Here is a 24982-nt window from a genome sequence, read left to right as displayed (position 1 = left end):
TTGTTACACACATACATATCTATAGACACATTAATAAAGAACTCTTATTCCTTTCCCATATCTTTGCCTGAAAACCCCTTAATTTCAAAGTTACAATGATAATTCAGAGAGAAAGAGGTCATATTTTCCATTCCAAAGGAGGTTCCTGCCTTCCTTGGCAGACACCTGTGTTTCAAACTGAGACACAAAGCTGGATAGTTTTCAGATACTGCTGTCATTCTTCAGACTGACATCAATGTTTCTCACCTGCTGCTTTACAAGTCCTCCCATTGGCTTCTAGAATGTATCCTTCATCACAATAACACCTAAAAGACCCTCTCTCATTGTAACAGTGCTGACTACAAAAGCCTGGAGGGTCACATTCATTAATATCTTCACAGGTCTTGGAGTCATTTGCAAGCTGGTATCCAATAGGACAGGTACACTGAGCTCCAAAAGGTCCTTGAATACATTCATGAGTGCAGCCAGCATTATTGTCAGAGCAGCTTTCCTGATCTGAAGTTGGGTTGGGGAAAGAGATAAGCAAATAGTCAACAAAGGCTTCCTATGATAAGTTTAAGTCTTTACAATTGCATTATTAGCCTAAGACTGCTGCTAAAATGACTGCAGAATCATCAGCTATGCAATGTGAGAATGGGCTGTGCTCCTTATGCAAAATACTACATACACAGTGCACATAAAGGCAGGTAACAACATTGCATGTACTGAATCCCATCAAATTAATGCCAAACAGAAGGCTAAGTACATACAAGAACTTCTTCAAAAATAGCTAGAAATTTACAAAAATTTACTCTACCACTCCAAACCTAAAGTTGTATAAATAATAATTTAAAATTGTTTATAATCATACCTGGCTGGGGTTCATCTGACAATGTGCATTGATTAAAGAGAAGAAGGAGGAAAGAAGGAAAGAAAAAGATTATGTTTAAATCAATTCATAATCAATATAAACACAAATTATGGCTACACATTAATTTCTTGATTTTAATCATGATTCTTGAAATTCAAAATTTAAGAGAGAATATTAAGGACTGAATCACATTTCATCTGAATTTCAAGCATACTATACTTTAGTAAATGTGTTCAGGAACACAAAGTTCATTCCCATGTAGTTATATAAAAATCTAAAGTCAGTGAAAGTCACACCGGAATTCAGAGCACAAGACCAGACATAGCAAATGAATTCCTCATTCATCATTGTAGTGCCTTTTCACTGAAAGCAAGTTTGACTTAGAAATTTAAGCTCAACTTACACTGAGCTTGCATTTCTGCTAGAAACACTGTGACATTAAATAGAGCATGCTGAATATTCCATTCCTTTCTGAAGACATAGCATAGTTTATAGTAGATGTTGAACAGTAACTTACTGCACAATGGGGATTCATCAGCTCCATTAGGACAATCAGCAGAATTATCACATACTTTGCTGAGATTCACGCAGATACTGTGACCTGGACACTGCCACTGCCAGCTGGGGCACCGGAAAGGTTGAGTAGGACAATCTCTCTCATCACTCATATCCCTGCAGTCGTTATCACCATCACAGATCCATGCTCGGTACACACAGTTGCCATTATCACAGCGGAAGAGTGATGGAGGACACGTTCTGGCAGGACATCTATGATGTTCATCTGAGCCATCTGCGCAATCAAGATGGCCATCACATTCCCAGTTATCAGGAACACAACTGCCATCGGACTGACACTGGAATTCATTCTGGTGGCACATTCCTGGTGGTCTTGTAGCTAGAACAGTGACATTCAACAGTTCAGAAACTGTCTCAATCTTAGATAGGGAAGCAAAACCACTATGTTTGGTTCATCACTTATATTACTAGTTACATTGCTATAAAGAACCCTGTTGCTTTCAGATCAAGCCACAGAATCACAGTCACTCAATCTACATGACATTGCAAAATGTGGGCAATTTAACTCCTACTTTAAATTGTGGTCAACAATGCAATTCAAATATTTTTATACTTTGAGCAAGCACATATTTATATCTATGTACCTGTCCAAAGCTACAGAAAATCAGTTTCTCTTTCACCACCCTGTGTTGTACCATTTTAAGTAATTTAAGTGTAAAAAATGATTCAAATAAGAAGTTAAGTCAACTCTCATGAATACCAGGTTTTTTAGATTAATAGACTTAATTTTACTTTAAAATCCTGAGACTGAAATGCCAAGTAAAACAAAATGTCATAGCCAAAAGGAATGCAACTCTCCTCTTTGCTTGGACCATCTACTCTTGCCAGCACAATCTGCTTAGTCTACTCCAAGATGATTACAGGAATGGAGCACCTCTCCAACAAGAAAAGACTAAAAGAATTGAAATTGTTCAGCCTGAAAAACAGAAAGCTTAGGGGTGACCTAATTGTGGCCTCTCTCATAGGCTCCTTTCAAGTACTGAAAGATGGGGAGAAAATTTTTACAAGCGCATGTAGTAACAGGACAAAGAGGAATGTCTTCACACAGAAAGAAAACAAGTTTAGATTAGATATTAGGAATAAATTCTTTACTGTGAGGATGGTGAAGCATTGGAACAGGTTTCCCAGAGAAGTTGTGGATGCAATATCCCTGGAAGTGTTCAAGACCAGGTGGAATGGGGCTTTGAGCAAACTGGTCTAGTGAAAAGTGTCCCTGCCCGTGGCAGGGGGGTTGAAATTAGATTATCTAAGGTTCCTTCCAACCCAAGACATTCTATAATTCTATCATATTCTTGTGCTGGAACCTATGTTTGAAATTACTGCTCAGGAAAATGATGTAAAGGCAAGTTTCCCTGAAAAGAATATTAAGATTTCAAGAACAGTATTTGACATGGCAGATTAAAGGAAATTTCCAGAAGCATCACTTAATAACCGAAGTCTTTCTTTCAGCATCAATATACTTACGGCAATCAGCTTCATCTGAGTGATCATTACAGTCAAAAACACCATCACAGTGGTAGTAGGTGCTGATACACTGGTCTCCACTTAGACATTTAAACTCTGTGGCACTGCAGTTATATACTACAAAATGTAAAAATATTGAATGTTATTTATTTATTTGACAGAGTTAGACTGCATCAGATTTACCCTACAGGTGCTTAAGTCTGATATGGTATCAATTCCACTGAAGACCATAACTTCCCTGAGATACAGAAAATGCAGTGACTTAGTAATTTACAGAAAACAGACAAAACTGATTTCAGCCCTCCACAACCAGCCCAGAGATCAAAAGCATCACAATCAGGGTTAATTTATGGATAGCTTTATTATGCATTCTACTGTCTTGGAGTTGGTAATACGAGGTCACCAAAGACTCCTTTGGGAGCAAGTATGAGGAAACAATAAAGCAGCATTCAACAAAGTTACACTTACTGCAGTCATGCTCATCAGCACCATCTATACAGTCTTTGTCTCCATCGCAGACATAAAATGGGTCAATACAGCGATGGTCTGGACACTGGAATTGCCTGGGTTCACAAGTACCTGTGAAAGCTTTTAAGAATGACAATAAATGCAAATGTGTTTCTTGTCTTTTGAAATCAGCATATTGCTGAGAAAGTAGAAAATTATGCCTAACTTGCAGCATATAATGCAGCAACTAGTAATCATATAAATTATAAGCACTAATAAATCATTTTCAGGTAATTTTTATTTTTATGTAGGCTTGGGCTCATAGAAATTAAACAAAAGATTCCACATAGTGGTAAATAACTCAAGAGACAGTATATGTAAGTATATGTAAAGTATACATGCACAAAAGAAAGTATATTACTTCTGGTAAAAATTTCCAGCCTAGGTTAGCTGACCACCACTGCCCATTACTGAGATCACTCATGAAGTACAAGTTTAGCCCATCTCAGCTCTAACTGCTTTTTGCTAATTGCAGTGGATGACATTATGCAGCACCATGATTACAATTATCACATTTGCCCCTTTTTATTTATTTTTTTATCTCTCCACATTCTACTTGGCCCTGTAACTTCAAATAAGGCAAGTTTTTCACATCTTAAGGACCACGAAATATCAGTCTAACTTAGATACTAGTCCTTTTTTCCCAATTTCATTTATCATCCTTATACCAACAGATATATCTATGCAGATATGCACAGTTGACTATAAAACAACAGATAGTCATGATACTCACTGCAGTTTTTTTCATCTGAGCCATCACCACAGTCATTATCAGTATCACATAACCAGATTCTTGGAATGCATCTTCTATTATCACAGGTGAACTGGGTCGCAGGGCATGAAGAGGGTTCTTGTGTAGGACAATGCAATTCATCACTGCCATCAAAACAGTCATTATGTTTATCACAATGCCAGCGACCCGGAATACACTGTCCGCTGGCACAGGTAAACGCTGAAGAAGCACAAGTATTGTCTAAATTTAAAAAAAAAAAAAAAGCCTTTATAAAAAGATCCCCAAAACTTGCCTTTTCTGCAGCAGTTATCAGTACATTCATTACAATTACAGAATGCCTAAAATATACATCAAATTCTAAAGTGCACATTGCTTAGAATTAAAATGTCTGTTATGCGACATGCAGCATAACCGAAGAGAATACTTACAAACTTTCTTAAACTGCAGGAAGCAATAAAAAATTAAACAGTTAAGCACTCCCCAACAATCTAAAGAACAAGAAAAGCAACTTCTCATAAACATTTGCTTCCCCGAAAGATATTCTAGTTATTCTAAAATGTCCCATTAATAAGAAACAATTTATAACTCAGTCATACTAGTTAGTCCTTTTCATTATGGAGCATATTTTACTACTGTGTCCTGTTTTCTTGTTTGTGTTTTAAAAGAATTAACTCTGAAGAAGCACCAGACATGTTATAAAAACATCTTTGATATCTTCAGTGTGTTAACCTCTCTTCAATGCCTTATCAACCATGATTACCCCACTGTTCTCTCAATTTACTTGAACAACAAGCCATTTTGTGTGAGACACTTGACTGTAAAACTAGGAAATTAACCAAAGTGCTTTTAATTTACTTAACTGATAAAATCCAGATGTAACAAATAGATCAGAATTGCCCAAATATTATGAAAACCACATATGTTATTCTGATGTTATGTGAAATAAGAGGTGCTGCTTTCATCTCAGAGGAAGGTTAGGCAATGTACACGGTTTTGTTATTTTCTTATGGTGCTCTTTTTTAAGTGTCTTCATCTTTACTAAGATGGCTTCCTCCTCTCCATGCACCCAAATAAGGCAAGCTATTGATATTCCATTATCTTTCAAAATTCACACAGAATTAAGAAAAAGGACAACTTTTTTCTTTAGAAAACAAATTTCTGTTACTCTGAAAATTCAATTTTGAGAATAGCGAGATATGAATATTTTCACACATTGTTTAGGTGGCTGGTACTAAATCCTGTACTACTATTATATACTTTCCAAAGTAACTAATCTCACAGGAAGATTTCAGGATTTATTCACAGGTGCAACCCTAAAAAATTGGAGTTTATTCCAATGAAGCCATACCGACTCATTAAATTTTCTGAACTGTAAACAAGGAACACTAACTGTAGATTACAGGGATTACTTACTTAAAGAACCACAGTTTTGTTCATCACTGTTATCATGGCAATCATCAACACCATCACACTGATAGTATCGAGGTACACATCTTCCATTACCACAGGAAAATGAGTAAGAGCCACACTGCAAAGTGGGTGGCTCATTGGATGGATCTTCAACACATGTCAGTTGATTTGGAGCCAGCTTCATGCCATAAGGACACCCACAAACTCTCTGAAAGTTTGGTACTGGGAAGCAGAAATGGCTGCAGTCTCCATTGGGATTTGTTCCTCTATTACAGTAGTTAGAGCCTTAAAAAGTGATAGAGAAGATCAGCGTACACACTACAGATAACATCTTGGGAACTATTAAAAGTGCATAATAACTGTAAAAAAAAGTGCTGTAGCAAGTCCTGGTTTTGCCTACACTGCAAAACAGGGTCAAGTTCATCAAAAGCTAGAGTAGCAGTAACATAAAAAAAGTGTTGCATCCCATATACTCTTCCTTGACACAAATGTTCATGGAAGCTGAAAACATACTACTAAATTTCATCCAATTTCCTGACAATTTTCAGCAACTGTCTGGAAATAAGTATGCTACCACAAATGAGAACCTCTGTCGAACCAAGAGTGCAAGATCAGATGCAGTTGTTGGATACCAAGTAGTCAGTGAGCCTTAGGTTTAATCATATGTTTGATGAGTGCATTGGCTGTTTGACAAAATTAACTACAATACAAAGTCCTTGGCTTAGATCATAGAGTCACACAGAATTTAAGAAACAAGAAAAATAGTGATTTTTCAAGTAACACAGTAGTTACTTGAAGAATAGTAATTTGATTAATAAACATTTACCCAATTCCTCAAAATCAATAATTTAGTTTAACTGAAGCTTTTACCAGAAAAGGAGTAATATGAAGTTGTAGTTGGTGACACAGTTACACAAAACACAATGGAATCATAATTTCATTTTGCTTGGTTGTTAAGTACAATTAGAGAAGGGGTAGAGTGAAATTGCATTGAGTCACAAGCCAGTGAAATATACAATGTGGGATTGCAAGTGCCTGTGCTGCCTCCTGTGTATGTCAGTTATGATTCAGTAAAGCCATTTATAGAAGTGAAACTGGAAATCTGCTGTCCTGACATTTTTGTCTCTTATTCCCATTTCACATCCTCCCTCTGTACAAGAAAGGGGCTCACCTATTTGGGAATGAGCATCGTATGCTTTAACATGCATAATGTTACTAATCCCTCTCCTAATAATAGTCATTTCTCCTCCATCAGACTTCCTCACTCGAACTATTCCACCAAGTCTCCAATCAGTGAAATAGGCATAACCTGTTTTGAAAAATATTTAACACATTATATGGAAATATGACATAAAAGAGCAAGCATCATAAAAAACCCTAGAAGACTTTTCATGAAAAGTTAACCATTTTCCATAATTGTTTCATGAAAAAGACCAAAGTATCTTCACCACTTATAATGCTGTCAAAGTGAGCCTTCAGTCACAGGCAGACATAACTTAGGAAAACCTTCTCAAATTTTACTAAAATTGACATGTAACAAACCCAACTAGAATTTCAAATTCCAAGGCAATTTTAAGTCATTCATTACGACTACTTCACAGAAAATTTTAGAGAAGATTTTTGAAGATATTTTTATACATGATCAAAAAGGGTCATATACTGACATCTTTCTTCAGACACAACATAAATTCAATAATAAACTTTATACATAGTAATTCAAAATCCTGAAATTTTGACCATCCCTGGAAGTGATTCACTTTGTCAGTTCAGCATGAATAGCTCACCTTGGAAGCTATAATTAGTACAGCATCTCTGACTTGTTGCACTACGTGAATTACCCAACCTGTCTAAAATTATTTAAAAACAAATATACATAAAACCAGTTCTAGAAACAAGCAAAAAGTACTAAATACATATTTTTAGTAGAAATTTTCAAGAGTACTGGAAAACCAGTACTACAATATCTCTGTCATTTTATCTCACAAACTCACAGGATCACCATATGAAAAGAAAAATCTGTGATAATAATAGACAATATTTTTCAGTGCCAGACTTACCTCCAAAAATAGTAAGGCCAAATGGGTGAGTCATCTGAGTAATATGTTCAAGAGTCCGTCTGTCCAACCCATCAAAGGTGCTGTGCTCAATTTTATCAAAAAAAGCATCCACCCAGTACAACCTCAGAGAACTAGAAATAATGAAAGTGTCTTATCTTTTTAAGTGACATTATGTCCATTAGGAAACACTAGCATTTTCTTAAATAATAATCTTTAACCTAAAAGAAGCTATTGGGGTTGTGGGGAGGGATTCTGAGAAAACCTTACATTTTAAGGCTTTTCAACCAATTGAAAGATAAGGTCTTCAAGAAAAGAGTGCCAGTACATGCAATCTCTGACATAATTCCTTTATTTTTACTCCCTAACTGTTTAAAGGAAGAAACAGGCTTGCTCAAAAAAAACTTCTCTGTCTTCTGTGTTGCCCTTACCTCCAGTCAATGGCAAGGCCATTCGGCCAGCCTAGTGTTGTATTTACAATCGGCAAGGCATGGGATCCATCGCTCCAGGCCCTCATGATTTTTGCCGGACGGAACCAATCTGTCCAGAATATATACCTGAAAGGACATGTGTCAGAAGACACATAAGCTAAATTATATAACATGATTAAACAGAGCAAACATTTGAAACAGCATTAACATTTTTCTTGTATCACATCTTTCACATAACTTAAAAAAATACCATTTCATGTTGTCTCTCTCCTTAGCTGGCAGTGATACTAACAATTAATATTTATCCTGTATACTACTACCAGGATCTTTGGAAGTATTTTGGCCCTTTAGATATAAAACATCCATAACTTGGCTAAAATTCTTAGGGTTCTCATGTGATTACTGACAGAGAAACAGAATCAATCAAAAATGCATCTTCCAGCATGAATACTACAAAGAATTTTCTCCTGATCCACTTGACTTATACTTACAGTCAAAGAGTTGAGGTTAATGCTAAATGATTTTATAAAGCAGCAAACAAAAAAAAAAAATAAAAATGCTGGGATATCCAAGGATCCAGGTTCAACATTATTCTTATGAGATTACTTTCAAAATAGTGTATTTCATTACTCATGAAAAATCAATATCCAAGAATCAAGAATTCAGCAGTACAGCATTACAAAGGCAAACTGTGCTGTGAAAGAAGCACTGTCTTGGCATTGGCAAAGAGCACAGAGTGTGGAATTTGAAAGGAAGCATTTCCATCAAAGAAAAGGAGGGCTTTATTTTGTGTACAGAGTCACATATTGTAAGGTCTGTATCTGTACTGTCTGTATACTAATACAGACAGTAGTGTCCAATATGGTTCAAATAAAGAAATTCAGAGAGATAAAACCACAGAACCAATGCTAGCAGTCTGGGAATTGAAAGTATATTTAAAGCAATTTGGCAAACTTCATCTTCCAACAATGAGAAATAGTTTTCTTAGTGATACAAAGAAACCACATTCTTTTGCCTTTTTATCAATGAACAAGAGTAAAAAGGAAAAACCATGGTGCTTTTAAAGAGAGTTCCTTTGAGTGCTTCTGTCTTTTGAAATCTCTATCACCATGCCTTTTCCTCTGGATGCTGAATCCTAGGGTGGAATAAAACAAATGAAATAAAGACAAGACAATTGAAAAAAGACAGTATTTTGGAAAGAACAAAAATTCAGAATCAGATGTAAGTCTAATCTCACCAGTTCTGTTTAAACCATAAACTTGTACATATAGTTTAAAATGAGAACCTAACCTTACCCAATAACAGGATGAACCACTATTGAGCGAGGATTATTTAAATTCTGAACAATAGCTCTCCTGGATTTATCTGCCAGCCTCATCACACTAACGCTCCTGTATCGAGGATCTGTCCAGTAGAGGTTCTTTGAGATCCAGTCAAAAGCCAAATCTTCAACACTTTCCACTCTATTAGCAGTCAAGATTTCTCTTCCTAGAATTTATGACACAGATAATGATTGCAAATGTTTAGGAACAGGGGAAATAACATGAGTGCAATATTCTATTGACAAAACTTGTGGTTCCCCTTGGTTAAAATGCTATCTCTGTGCTACTTGATTTCAAGACTAATAATCAAGGGGAGGGAGGGGTGACCTTTGTTCTAGACAAAGAAGGTGTATGTCCAGGACCACAACTGCAAAAGAGGGGAAATAAAGACTAGCCAAAGGTCTGAGAAAAATATGTTGCTAAGTTTACACTGAGGATTTTACAGATGAAGGTCAATAAGGTCAGTGCAGTAACAAGATCTTGCACAACAGACAGACTTTACCTACTCTTTGAATAGTAATGGTCAGCTGCAGTCTACGATTAACCTGACCCAAGGCAGCAAGCAAGCACAGAAGACTATGTGCTGACCTTTGATCATCATTATAAATTGGAGATAAACATTCTTTACACTAGCATAAATAGGCTTTCCAAAAATCTCACAAAGTTAATCTTCCTTTTCTGTATTACAGTATCATAGGCAAACATCCTGCTCTCCAGATAGGGAAATTAAAATAGAAACACAGTTTCATACTGCTGAAAGGCATACTTGTCTGTGTAAACAGACTGGTGTGGGCAAATACTAGTTGTGAGAACTACTACAAATAGTTCCTTCCCATATACGTTCAGCAAGTTTGTAAAACAAGAGAATTCAACAAGCTTAAAGTGTGTTGTGCAAACATTTTTGAGAAACATTTTCCAGGTTACTGGGGTTACACTGAGATTTATCTGTATGTCTCACAATGTGACTTTTCATGATTTTTTATAGAAAAATATATATTACAGTCTCCTTACCATAATTACTCTACAATTCCCAAGCATGATTCTCACCTGAACCATCAGTTTTCTGTTTATAGATCATGTCTTTACTTGTGTCTGAAAAAAAAATTGTGTCATCCTGAGCACAGAAGTCAATTCCAACAAAATATGAAGGGCTCCCTGTTACAGGTATGATCACATCTTCCTGGGTGGAGAGATTGAATGGGATTCCCCGCACTGCCATCTGGGATGAAAACAGCAGAAACTGCCGCACAGCTGTGAAAGGAAAAATCAGACACAGACTTTACTTATTCACAAGGGGAGATACCTAAGCATTAAGAAAAGCTTTGTTTTATTTTGACAACACTAATAGTCTCGAAGTAGAAAAAAAGAAGAACTAAAAAACAGGGATTTAAATACTGACAAGACTTAAAAACTGAAGAAGAAAAACAAAACACAATCAGAATATTAGGTGATGTGATCAAGTATTCCTCTTTCATTGTTTCCATGGTCCTAATACACTTCTAAAGCAAACATTATGCCTATGGAAGCAGAAATCATCTTCTCTTCTCTTTATAATCACCTATAAAAAAATAACTCACAGGCTTGGTGGAATCACCATAAAACTAGACAATACCTGGCATAGCCAGATAAATGAATGGCCAAATACTAAAATTATAGACATAATATATTACATACTCTGTCAGTAGACAGTCATAGTAAATGTGATAATACTGTGCTCAAATAGGAAGGAGAAGATTGCTGATGGAAACACACAGCTCCAAACCTGAATCTCTTATTCTTGCCATGTGTTCAAAGGGAGAAGACCAACTTAATCTGCACACTACTGCACAAGAAGGCAGGCTTATATGTTCAAAATAACGTAAAATCCACATATTAGCAAGCATTCATGCTTGATTTCAGGATTAAGAGTTCAGTCATACAGCTGTGTACACATATTCCATATTTCACTCAAAATCCTCATTAAGGGAAATGAATTTAAGTTGTGCCTTGAATTGAACATCAGCAGAAATGACTGCATGTAAAGCTGTCAAAAAGAGTTGTGATAAAAAGAAAAAGTCCTCAGTATATGGAAGCTACTGAAGTGAGGAAAAATGTTCTAGAGCCAATGGAGTAGCATTATTTCAAACAATTGTAAGGCATTTTCTTACCAACACAATGTCGTCCATCCACATGTAGGTCAAAGCCCAGGATACACCTACAGCGATAACCTAGGCCATCATTATCTGTTTTGTGGCTGAGAACACAGACCTGTTCACATCCCCCATTATTACTTCCACAAGGATTTCTTGCTGGAAAATAATACAGATAGAATTATAGCTTCCTCTATTAACCAAATGGCATCATTATCTTGATTTTTCAGGATTTTCTTCAACATTCACAATAAATCATGTGGGTTATGTGAGTTACATCACATGGAAAACATACACCACCAGTTCTACAGTGGAATGCACCAAAATCATATCAGAGGTAACCATCATTAAGGAAGTCAGCTCATACAGAGACACTCGGCACACAGCAATAAGGCCATAATTTGGGCTTTTGTCTCCTGCACATGGGTCTACTTCAGAGTTATATCTCTGGTAGCTTTTTCACTGTATTCATTGCAGTGTTGAGGAAAAAAGTCCTAAACACCAATGCTACTCAAACCCACATGTCTGACCCCACCAAGTATTGGACTATTTATAAAGCTCCCCCTATTCTTGAATGTTGCATTTGACAGCTCATTAGCTACAGGAGTTGGATGAAACAACCGTGTGATAAAAATCAGCCCAGTTTTACAATACAAAATTATGTATCACAATTATAGTTCCTTGCAACAAAATAAAAGTATCATAATTTTTACCAATTTTTTGTAATATACTTCCTAAATCTCCCCTCATAATCCACTTATGATCTTACCAAATGGCTGCCTGGCAGCGTGGTAAACTGTCACTCCATAAGGTCTCAGTGAAGACTGGTAGATCACTTGAGGGTTAGACTCTGAAAATTTGTTAGCTTTCACCACTGCCATTTTGGTCCAATCAGTGAAATAAACATTGTGTTCAAATAAAGTGATTCCATATGGATGAGGAATCAGTGAGCCTCCATGAGCTACTGTTCTCCTGTTATGAAGATGATTTAAAATTATTTACCAAATATTATGTAAACAATAACATTATTAACAGAAGAAAGGATATAGTATTTTTAATTCATTTACTGGTTTTTGTTTCAACAGAGAAGCTACTAAAGTACAAATGAAAAAGATCAAACGAACTGAAGAGATAAAGCTAAACATACACAGCTCAACCTAAAGGACACAGCAGTGAAAACAGAGCAACGGTGTTAGCAAATTCAAGAAAACACAGTGAGTAAAAATAAGACACCAACATTAATTTTATAATTTAGAAAGTAAAAAAATACATTGAACAATAGACCTGTCAAAAGAGCAGAAGACTGTTTTTGAAGGCAATATGCTATGAAGGTATACTAAAGGGGACATTTTTTCCTTGTGTTTGAGTAACTGATACTAATCAGAGATACAGAGATAAGCAGGCTTCTAAACAACACTATGCTGTAAGACACAGTCCCATAAAAAATTAAGGACTCCCTTCTTGCAGGCTGTGATTTAGTCTCCCCCAGCATCGTAACAGGGTGAAAGATGACTTAATTATTAACAGTAAAGATTTACAAAATGCAAGAAAAGCATTTAGTACCCATCACACAAATTAGTTCTTTGAATTATATATTATAATATAATATAAATATAAATTCATTATTTATTTATTCATTATTTTTATTTTCATAAAAAATATAAATTAATTCATTAAAAATGCAAAGAAATTATGATGGAAAATAATGACTATAATTCAAAAATAATAAAAATAATACTCTAAAATGAATATTGTACTGGTGGACTATAAAAGGTGCATTATAAAATAAGGAGAAGAAACATTCAAGGTCTAAAAAGAGCAAAGAAGGATGAATTAAAGACTGTCTAGAAGTAACATGAAACCATAGAGACAAAGGTGCATCACATGCATGATGCTGTAATTTCCATCCCTTGTGTATATCGTTTTGTTAGAGAAATCTTTGTTTGAACTAGATACAAAATAATCAGTATATCTGTAGCCCCTAAAGAATATTTCACCTACCTTTGAAGTCCATCATAAGTTACAGTCTCAATGTAATCAAACCGGCTGTCAACCCAGTAAAGTCTCTTTGACACAATATCCAGCGTTATTCCAGCAGGCCAGCCTAATTTTGTTTTTATCAAATCCTGACGATTTGTGCCATCCATGAAAGCCCTTTCCACTTTAGGATCACCAGACAGACTGTCCCAGTCTGAGAAAAACAAATAACTATAAAGAGATAAAAAAGAAAAAAGGTTACATTTTCTTGAGATTTTATAAGAAACCCTAGCATTTCACATGGAATTTAAAAACAGCACCCTTTCAGAACAGATTTCTCAGCTGGCATACTATAAAAACATACTTTATACTTTCTACACAAAAAGCAATTTTCATTTTCTTTTATAGAATAAATCCACAAAGGAGAATGCTTTTACCCAAAAGACCTCTAAAATACTAGCTTTCCTTATTGAATCACAGACTTAAGTTTGCTGCCAGAAATAAACCAGTGACAAATAGTTGCATCATGAAAGCAGCAGCCATGACTACAAGTTGCATGAAATTCCTCTTCCCATTCTCTGACGATCCAGGTTTTCATTGCTCACATATACTTCTGAAGTATATGGATTAGAAGACACAAAAATTAAGATGCAGAATAGGTTAGGAGAGAATGCAAATGTTCAAAATATTTTATATCTGATTCTAAAATGATTGCTCTTCATGTTTCCTAGTTGTCTTCCTTTTACATGGGGATAAGGGAATTTCTGACATCTTTTACCATTATCTGATAAGTATCACTTACCCAACAGTTGGATCAAGTGCTATTCCTCTAGGATTTCCAAGATTTTCAGCAATAAGAGTCACACGGTTTGTTCCATCCAAGTTAACCATATCTATTCTGTTCACACTGGTCTCAACCACATATAGTTTATTGTTAACCCAATCCACTGCTAGATTTTCAGGTGTGTCAACTGAAATATTCAAAACTTCTTGGAAATCAGAGCCATCAATATTAATAGAAAAAACCTGAAAACAATACAGATATTGTCAGTCCCCACATGATGTTTTGCTAATCACAAGTCACATGGTATTTGTCTTTTATCATCACACTGATCACCAATCCACAACTGACCACCAATATACAAGCAAGTCACCCTCTAAGGTATTCCTTAGGTTAGAATTTTTTGCAAAAATCTGGAAACCAATACAAAAATTGCAGGAGGCTTGCCTTCAACTAGCATTTCTACAAAATGGACAAGGTAACAGACTAAAACAACTTTGTCTTTAGCAAGTGTTTAAAAACAATAAAGAGGAAAGTGCATTTGCTTTTCTGGAATCTAGCAAAACCCGATATTTTTATTGATTGAAAACAAACTAGCATGCTTTTGAAAAGCTCTCAACAGTGACCAAAAACAAGAGGGGGAGCTCTTACTACTGCTACAACTGAGGGAAAATTGCAAAATGAAGAAAGTAAGGGAAAGCTGTCTATCCCCACAGAAAGGAGGTCTCAGCTTGTGGTCTCCTTTATCTAAGGCTAATTTTAACAGCATCCTGCTCAAGAAGAATAATGCTTTTTTTACAAGCAAGCTCAGAGCTGCACAAAGTAAACAGTCTAAACACAATAATTTTACATTTACAGTAATTGTGTGATTATAACAGTGGGTAATATGAAAAGGTAGAATTTTTCTTTCTTTTTGGAACAACAGCACGAGATTTGGAATGCATTTAAATGAAAACACCAAGATTACCAAGTAAACATATGCAAGAAAGATAAGAACTGGAAGAGTTATATCATTTTAAATATTCTTCAGTTCCAAGTAACAATGATCAAGATAACCACTTAACCGTCTACTCTGTTCTTTGGAAGTCCTGTTGATGAAAGAGCTTATGGGCATTAGGTTATCTGGCAGTACACTAAATGAGATAAAGTTGACACAAAACACAAACCACAATTTTCTGGTTTAGTTTACATATTAATCTTAAGAAAGACAAAAAATGCCCTAGTAACATCATTATTTTAAGACACCAGGTGGAAATATTCATAATTTAAGAAAATTCTAAATGTAAATATTTTCATCTGGATATTCTAGCTAAGACTTAATTAGATTAATTAGTCTTAATTAATTAATTAGGATTAAACTACATTGGGCATGTAAAAAGGCAGTCCTGACCACCAGGAGTGTGCAGCAAAAAAAACCCATATTATTTTTTTATTTATACCTATTACAAAGAATAAATCTCCTGTCTCATGAAAGTGCAGATTTGATCCTGACTACATTCAGCCATTGACAAAGCTACTGCAGCAACAGGAGCCTACTACAGACACAATAAAAATGCCAGAACTGTGGACAAGTAAAAAATTGTGCATACAAATCTTGTCCTACTTGACAGCTGCACAGTGAATGCTCTTTCCACAGAACCAGCATGGAACTGTGGCGAGAACTATAGTTTTTATTACATGTCATATGTATACATTCAGAATTATGACAGTGACACCAAACTGATCCATCAGTGGTAATAGCAGGAGCCAGGTCACAGATTTTTCTTCATTCTGCATGATGATAAACATGTGAACAAAGATTATGAAGTACCAGCATCTGACCTAAGACTTTCTTTGATTTCCGTAAGTTACGCATAGAAAAAACAAGGGTGCCATCCAACTTCCACTAGAGTCTCCAGACTGTTTTTTTAAATTACTTTGCTGTAATGTATCTTGAAGCTAAAATAATTACTCTTAAAAAAAAAAAAAAGTAACACAATATTGGCTCATTACACAAAATACTGTCAATATTTGTAATTCAAGCTCAATTACAGTGCCATTTGAAGTACATAAAGAAATCTGATTTTTATCATCTTGGAAGGCACACAGCTTTTACATTTTAAATTATCATGTTTCAAAAATTACCAAGAAAAATTTGTTCTGTTTTGAAAGAATGTCTACTATTTCTCTTAATTAGTTTTTTGGACTCAGTCTCAAGTAAAATTAAAAGTTGCTCAAGACATTCCCATATAATAGGATTCTTTGTTTAATATGTCACATGTAATAGTATAGTTGAAAAAATGCAGTCATTAACATAAAACATTTCAAGGAGCTTTTTTGTTAGAAAACGAAATTACAGCCAGCTTTGGCTCTCAAAAATGAGGGCTATCAACACATTCTGCCTCTTGCAGTTCTCTACTTCCAGGTACACAGAAATACATTCTTCTTGAAATTTCTACCAACCTTATCTTGCACTGTGTCTGTCCAAAAGATTCTGTGCAGGTAAAAGTGGAAGTCCACGCCAACTGCAATCCCACGATTCTGTGACTGCACCAAGGTACGAAAATTTCTTCCATAAAGGTCTCCAATAAGTAAATCACGGCCATTGGAAAAAATAATCGATGCAACACCAGCTGAAAGCAGGAGTGACAGAGATATGATTACTCTGCAGGCAAGATACTTTGCAAAAGGGCATTGCAATACATGCATACTGGTTCATACACACTGGACACAAAGTTTTAAATAGATGCTCAGACTACAGCCTATATAAATGTTTCTATGTGAGTACTAACTTGCTGTGATTTGTCTTTGGTTTCTACACCTGGAGCAAATCAGGCAGGTACAGCTATTTAAAGCCCTACCAGGTAAAACTTTTATAAAATATCTGTGCAGACACCAAAAGACTATTTCTATTAAAGTTAAAATGAACCCAGTGAAACTGACTTTTAGCAGGTACTAAATTCTCCCATTTATAAGAGAGAAATACTTAGAAAATTGTGAGCTGAAGACTGCTCTGGAGATGTGGCTGAAGAAAGAAGGAATGAACTGAGCAGTTCTTGCTTTTCTAAGAAACAAGACTGCTAATCAGCTATGCCAAGCAGGAGCTTCCATTCCCACTGATTCTCTGCAGGCAGGAACACCTGCCTTACACAAAAGCTTGTTAGGACATTACATCTCCACAAAGCAGGCTTTCCTGGGGCCTGCTTTCAGAACTGAACAGGAGGTCAGGAGCAGCAGCCTACAGCTAATGAGGAACTACACTCTGAGAGATAAGTATTCTTCAGAGTTCAGACTCCGGGACATTCAAACTTAAGAGCTTCTCTCACAGGAAAGTGCTTGATCTCCCCATTCAGCAAAACCATCTTCTGGCACAGTTCTAGAAAACAGGAATTTCCTGATTTCTTGACAACACTAAGTTCTATAGAGGGCATGACAAAACTGCCTGCCACAGAAACAACATTTTTTTATATTTTTTTTTTGTTCAGGAGTGCTCTGGCAATAACCTCCCAATTCTGCAGAGGTTAGGAGTGCTGAAAATGCAAAGGAGCCTAAAAGACATTTGTTGATTAGAAGAGAAACAGCCCTGATGAAACAATCAACACCAACCTACACATGCCAGCAGATACAGAATTCTGACATTTGCTGATATTCTGAAAGCTGTCCTGACTGTAAGTCCTTAAGGGCAGAGTTAAAATCAAAGAGAGCTGTGTGGCACAGACATGAAAATTACCCCATTTTACCTAGCTCTATCTATTTGCTCAACAAGACCCTTGAAGTGCACTAACCTGAAGTGTTGGCCCGACAATGCCGGTGATGCTCTAGGAAATAACCTTCCACACAATGGCACTGGTGATGTCCCACACGATCTTCACACAGCTGGTCACAGACACCCCACATTTGACAGTCATCAAAATCTGTCAAGTGAATAAGGCATATTTATAAAAAATGCTTTGTATAAAATTCATGTCGTAATTAAGAAGCTGCAAGTTAGTCCTCTCTGCTTACTTTATATACATTTGCAAAACTATAGCATGAAGAAAGAGGGTTTGCATGTTTTTCCACAATGTGTCAGTTTCATATTTCTGGATAACAAAAAACCTGTATTTCCTGCCCGAGGACCTACCTGCACTTCTTCTCCCCAATGAAAAATACTAACCAACCAACAAAAACATCTAAACCACACCTGCCAGGAGAAAAGGAAAAATCATTTGAAGAGAGGTCATTGTCTACTTTCCACAATACAGAATATGTCTATGAAGTATTTTTCATGCAAAAGATCTCTACACTTGGCACACACAAAGACTTGGCTGGATTTAAGGCCGCTCTGAAGGTGAGCCCCACCTTTATATTAGTGCAGTGCTTAAGCCTTTAAGTCGTACCTGAAGGAAGTGTTTATTAGTTCAGATTTAGTACCATGCTAACAGGCATCTGATGTACAATTAAAACCTGTCTGTGCACCAGAACCAGCAAGAAAAAGTTCCTTTTAGCATGCAAAATACCATATAGGTAGCATACTGGATCTGGCATTATACAGTACTGACTGTCAGCCATTCCTTCATGAAAAGTTTTCCTCTGACCGCAAATATATGCCTAGATTTCAGCAAACCAAAATACATTGACTCAGATTTACAAGCCAGAATCTGATAATTAGGCTTACAGGACAGTCAAAAAACAAGAGAAGACTTGCTGAGACTGCACCAGATTTGGGAATGTGTCCTTCATCTATTTCCCCCAAAATCGTGAAAGAATTGAGGAAATTTTGTGCCTTATTTCTCTGTCTCTACAAAGAGCAACCATTCCGCCATTGCAGTTTATACCGCCTTAGGCCACCCAGTATTCTCAAAAAATATAAAAATCTCATTAGAGACTGAGCATCTGAAATACTTTTAATAACACTAACACCAAAGCTTGGGTTGAAAACTCATAACAGATATTAACCCCTTTTCTTTTATTAGACAGTGCTAACTTTCATGATTCTGAAGTTACTCAATTGCCAGCTACTGAGATAAACCTTTAGTGCTACCAGGTTATAGCACCTTTACAGCTACCTTTGCTTTCTTGTAAATATTCTTCTTTTTCATGTAAATTACGTATGTACTGAAACACATAAACACTGAAAGACACAGCCTTTCCATAGTGCAAATACAAAACACCTTCATTATTTTCAAGTATAATGTTCTGCTTTGCTCATATACAGCCACTTTCCAAAAGTAACAAACAACTCAACATCATTAACTGTTTTTCCAGGCATGCAACACACATCACAGAGGCAGGAACAATCTCTCTCTATGTAAACACTTAAAGACCAGTAAAAACTTTTGATAATAAACCAGCCATCCAAGAGTACATATTTAAACCTAATCATGCTGTCACTATGTTTTTAGGTCAAAGTGAAAGAGATCTTTATGATATCTCTCTGATTTGTTGCTGTGTCATTATGCTGCCTTTGTGCCACTAAAATTTTGATGCATTTGCTGACTCCTGAGATTTTTCTATTTGCCAGTACATCCACCCAACTCAAACTAATTTGCCTTCTTGGAATCCAAAATTTCCCAATAGATTGTGAGAAGGTACTGGATATCTGTAATCCCTGGACTTTACTCACCAATACAAGTACGACTGTCATTGTTACTTATTGTATATCCTGCAGGGCAATAGCACATCCCTCCTGATGGAGAGGAATGACAGCGATACTGGCAGCTCAGCGCAGCACAGCGTGATACATCTGAAATGCAAATAAAATATTTCAGAAAGACACCTATAACCAGTAGAACAGCTTTCTGCCTTCTTAAGAGTTACAAAGTTGGAGTCTTTTCTATGATGAGACTTCAATTTCAAGTAGAGCTCGTTAAAACTAAGCTGCAGAGAAAATGATGTACAAAGTTCCACAAAATCACACATATTTACATACATGCAGGCAAGGGCATGGAACACAGAAGAGAAGGTACTTTTTTTAATAGGTTTTTCGAGCAGAGTTAAAGGATAAGCATGAATCTTGTATCTACCACCAGTGGTAAGTGCTGTATGAAAAGGTGACCACAGGAAGCTATCTGCAATGTACCAAAACTTTCCCTGGTTCTACTTGTGAGCAACATATCCTTGAGCTGCATCTATTGGCACATAACCTCATCATTTACTCTTCTATGTGAAAAACCCCTACTATGTTATATTAAGAAGAATTAGCATTCCAATGTATTAGAATATACTGTTTGCATTGTATTCATGGACAAATGTACTTTATCCTTTCCTTCTCTTGCTCTCTCTTTTTTCTGTCACCACTTCTTCTCTTCCTTCTACTAATAAACAATTCAGTGACAGGCAAATAACTTATGATTGTAAAACACCTGACAAAGAAGAAGGTGAAAGTCAGCACTTTCCTTTTCCTCAGTTTCTTCTGTTAAATGCCTTGCTTTGCAAATCACATCTTCTGTAACTCTCAAACCACTCAGCAAAGCAAGAGGTACAGTTTTACAAAATGGTTTCATTTCTTATTATTTTTTCTGCCCTCCTATTCCAAAAAGCATGATTTTTTCTATTAGGAATTTTTATCTTCCTACATATTAAAATACACCGGTCCTTGTCCTCAGAGGGATTTGATATTTGTAGGATTAGAGAGAAATTACTTTCTCTTTTTTAGATAAATTACTTTTCTCTCTACTTTTGGAGGCTCATTGCCTCCAACAAAAAAAATGCAGTGTACCACTAACCGGAGAAACAGACATCCTAGGTAAAAATATACTTTTTAAAATCCTAATCTTTAAAGTGAATTAGTCAAAGCTTAAGATATACTGATTCCATACTGTGTTCTGATCATTACTTCTTACTTACACAAAGGGACAAACAGATATTTAAACAAAGAAGGCATATAGCACACTTTTCCCTGACTTTGTGAACATATTTTAGTTTATGGAGAGCAATTTAAAATTCTTATTTGTGAAATTTCACAATTTTAAAAAAGAAATGGTCTCTTTGCAGTATATATGCCTCTTTCAGATCATCCAGTCTAAAGAGTGCCAATGAAAATAATGAGCTTTCAAAATTTCAGTATTTTTTAGGACACAAAAGGCGAATGTAAAAAGATATCAGTGCTGGTGTTTCTGCTATTCTGTATATGCTTTTCATTCTAATACATACTGCAGTGTCTGCCTGCAGTGATGTTAGTTTCATCTTCTCCTTCAGGGCAGTCTGCAGTTCCATCACACACTTTCCCGATTGGAATGCAATGCCCTGATCCAGGGCAGGCCCACTCTCCTGGGTAGCATTCATGGTGACCACTTTCTATGGAAAAGAAAAACAAGGCTAATGAAGAGTATGTTTCAAATATTAAAATTTCTTCTCTAACATCTTCCCAAAGCATCTCTATCCTTTGATAATCAGTTTCTGTTTCTTGTACACAGCTCAGAAACACTATTAAGTAACACTATCTATACTTGACATGCTTTCTTCCAAGTTCAAACTACAATGCCAACAATTTTTGGGTAGACAACACATGAATCCCTTTAGTTTTCTGCTAGAAATGGTAACACCATTTAGCTTTAAACTACCCCATGTACCAGAAACTGAACTATAGTTTTGTGGTTTCAAAACACATAAATGCTGTCTGGGTAAAGAGAAAAATGTTCGTCATAGAAAAGACCAGTGGAAAAGAAATCTCGTTCACACTTTCATTCATTAAAGTTTCTCTTTCTTATATGACAAATCTTGGCAGAATTTGAGTTAATTTCATTTTGAATCAGTGGGTTTTAGTTATTAGAAGCCTCATGTCTCTTAACAGATGACCTGAAAAATCTCCATAGGAAGAAGAACCAAAACAAAATATAAAAGAAAAAATATATGGATTGCTATATGTAAAAAGTAGTTTGCATCATACCCAGTATCACAATAATTCTCACACACACAACAACAAAAATATTGCTTTAGTTAAGAAAAGAAATAAAAATGAAGGTGGAATTCTAAGGCTTTAAAGAAATTTAATGATTCAGAACATCTTGAGTGGTCTAAATGTCATAGATGTAGGTTAGTGTCATCTTCCTCTGAAAATACCATTGGAAGTTAACAATAGCATTTACCACATCCTCTTTCATCTTCATTGTCTTCACAATCATCATCTCCATCGCAAATCCAGCTCTGATGAATGCAACGGCCACTCGGACAAGTGAAGAAGTTGCCTCTGCAAGTTGCGTAAGCTACAGAAAGAAACATAAGAATCTAACTGCTCTAAGCATCTAAAAGGTCAAAAATAGCAATATTGTCTCATATATGAAAATTTATTGTATCTCCTAAAAAATTTAGGCAGTTCCATATTTTGTATCTATTGCAAACACTGCTGGTTTCTTCTCATTTAGGTATGAATTACCTTTGGTTCATGCTGAATTTAAGAAGATGACAACAACATAAGTGTAACTACAAGCATTAAGAACCAGACTGTCAGTCCAGCAAATTCAAATAGAAATTGCATACCCAGGAACTTAGCAGCAAAGACAGTCTATCAAAATAGCATTGCAATTTCCATCTTTCTGTATAAGAGTACTTGTAGAGCAGTGACTAGCTTTTGATGGCTGTACAGCCAAGCAGTCTGCTTCCTGCTACCTGCTTGAACCAGATCTTAGTAAAACAGTTAAAGAAAGTGGGAGAAAAAAAAAAGGAGCATCATACTGCAAGAGTTTTCATCACTCCTATCTCCACAGTCATCATCATGGTCACAGATAAAGGCTCGAGGGATGCACTCTCCATTAGCACACTGGAACTGTGTACTGGTACATCCATGTGCTGAAAAAGAATTTAGCACAGAAACACATACAGAAAATCTGTCAGAAAACCACAGTGTTTAACTCCAAAAGAACGTCTATAAAGCAAATTTGTTTGGGATCACTCCGCACAGGGGACTTACTGCAATTAGCTTCATCAGAAGAATCTCTGCAATCAACTTTGCCATCACATCGCTGGCTTGCATTGAAACATGCTCCATTTGCACATGATAACTGTTCACATCTTGGGTAGTCTAAAATAAAAAATCCTTTATATTAGCATGAAGTTAGACTATAATGAGTCATATCCATCTAGTGTCAACCGAATATCTTGGTTTAAAGGAAAAAGGGAATACAAAACTCCATTACTAGTAGTCCATTTATACAGTATATAGTCTTCTCTAACAGATATTGAAGAGCATCCTCTAGATGGAAGCTACTAAATCTTGCATAAGAGAAAAATTAAATGCCTTCCCATACCCCAAAAAGATTTGCAACCCAGACAGTTTACAATATGATAGAAAGCAATGTAACAAGGAAAGCAAGCAGTGAACTTTTGTTTTATTTCTGTATACCTCAGTTTTATACTGTCCTGATCCTAATAAAAGTGTTGAGATAGCAAAGGATTTCCTGAAATTTACAGTTCCTAGGTCCTTTTCAAGTGTCTTGAGTTCTCAAACTCACAGACATCAGGTTTTTATGGTTTTATTCCAATTAAGCCAAGGATATTAAATTTCCGGGTTCCATGAACAATGTTAGAACTGCTGGTTTTTATTACTTGCTTCCTCCTTCACAAAAGAAAACAGATTCTGCAGAAATCATGATTTTTTAGGTTTTGGACATTCTACTTATATAGAAGACCTACAGGCAAATACAAGGGATTGCTTCAAATGACTTAATATTAATTCTGAGAACACTTAGTCATACGAACAATCAGAGAGTTCAGTCAAGTATCCAACAAATTAAGCATATGCACATACTAGAGTTGAGTAGGAGAACAAGCTCATAGTTTAGCTTGTTGCTATGTAGACAAAAATTACATTTTTTGGTCAAATGGTAAGTAAGAATGCAAAGAATTGGTAATTTTAGAACTTAGATTTATTGAACCTTTGTCTATATATATAAGATAAATGAACTCAAGAAAGACACAGAAAAGCCAAAATAACATTTTGCACCTTTTAGATATGCATTATGAATTCTTATCCCACTTTACTTCTCTAGGAGTTAATAAAGAAGATAGAGAAGGCTTTCACCTAGGCACATTTTCAGTCAAACTCTTGGAATCCAAAACATGGGTTATAAAACTGCTTCAAGCAGATATCAAGAAACCTGCAATTTTTCCAGACAGTGGCAAACTTTTTTGCTTGCTTCTGCTGTTCTGTGTATTATCATAATCCCACAAAAATTCAATCACCTATGGAATAGCTTTATATGATTTTAACTGTTAAATTGTTAAAATGTGAGACTAAGTAGCTGTGTTCATGTCCACTACAAGTCTAGCCAGACTATCTCCCCAAATGATTCCTTTACATTTCTTTTATTTTCACTGTCTGAAAGTTGAGAAGACATCACAGGGAGGAACCATCAGGAGTTCTGTGGCCCAGCAGAAACAGCCATGGCAGTACATTATTATACTGGATTATAGGGCAGATGGAAGAAAAGGAAGAATACAGGGTATGTGCTTGTAAATGCACTGAAGTAGAAAAGCTTCCATGGGATATATAATATATAGTTTTGTCATTTTCCTCTCTTTCCTTCATATGCCACAGAAATACCTCTAGTGATGTTCCAAACTGTTTCAAATGGACTGATGTCAAGCAAATAAACAATTGAACCCATGGCCTTGCACTGCCTGTTTCTTCAAGAATGCCCAGGCAGACTAAGAATCTAGCCAGTAATAAGATTTTCTCAAGCTTATATTAAACTCCCTTACAAGAAGGGAAACTTTGTCAAAGTCTTCTCTCCAGCAGCAGACTTGAAAATGCCCTCAGCCTAGCAAAATCTTTATTATATTATTAAGTC

At 35.9% G+C, this 24982-nt stretch overlaps 1 protein-coding gene across 3 annotated transcripts in view; it reads right to left on the bottom strand.

Annotated features, from left to right (window-relative positions):
• Window positions 1–24982, bottom strand: part of LRP2 (LDL receptor related protein 2) — a 114947-nt gene that overhangs the window by 63386 nt on the left and 26579 nt on the right. For all 3 annotated transcript variants that reach the window (XM_015634263.2, XM_015634265.2, XM_015634264.2), the window contains exons 5-26: window positions 23104–23214; window positions 22869–22982; window positions 22283–22399; window positions 21348–21491; window positions 19819–19938; window positions 17999–18127; window positions 16677–16846; window positions 14256–14479; window positions 13478–13684; window positions 12246–12448; window positions 11495–11635; window positions 10395–10598; window positions 9321–9513; window positions 8026–8151; window positions 7598–7728; window positions 6712–6849; window positions 5544–5825; window positions 4131–4370; window positions 3359–3478; window positions 2891–3007; window positions 1368–1745; window positions 247–495 (exon numbers count right to left, since the gene is read on the bottom strand). In XM_015634263.2, the coding sequence (XP_015489749.1) occupies window positions 247–495; window positions 1368–1745; window positions 2891–3007; window positions 3359–3478; window positions 4131–4370; window positions 5544–5825; window positions 6712–6849; window positions 7598–7728; window positions 8026–8151; window positions 9321–9513; window positions 10395–10598; window positions 11495–11635; window positions 12246–12448; window positions 13478–13684; window positions 14256–14479; window positions 16677–16846; window positions 17999–18127; window positions 19819–19938; window positions 21348–21491; window positions 22283–22399; window positions 22869–22982; window positions 23104–23214 (3858 nt within the window). The remainder of the gene's footprint in view (window positions 1–246; window positions 496–1367; window positions 1746–2890; window positions 3008–3358; window positions 3479–4130; window positions 4371–5543; window positions 5826–6711; window positions 6850–7597; window positions 7729–8025; window positions 8152–9320; window positions 9514–10394; window positions 10599–11494; window positions 11636–12245; window positions 12449–13477; window positions 13685–14255; window positions 14480–16676; window positions 16847–17998; window positions 18128–19818; window positions 19939–21347; window positions 21492–22282; window positions 22400–22868; window positions 22983–23103; window positions 23215–24982) is intronic.

Source organism: Parus major, chromosome 7 (genome assembly GCF_001522545.3).
Source record: "Parus major isolate Abel chromosome 7, Parus_major1.1, whole genome shotgun sequence".
Taxonomy (NCBI): Eukaryota; Metazoa; Chordata; class Aves; order Passeriformes; family Paridae; genus Parus; species Parus major.
Note: the sequence above shows the minus strand (reverse complement) of the source record. Positions and strands in the feature narration are given on the sequence as shown.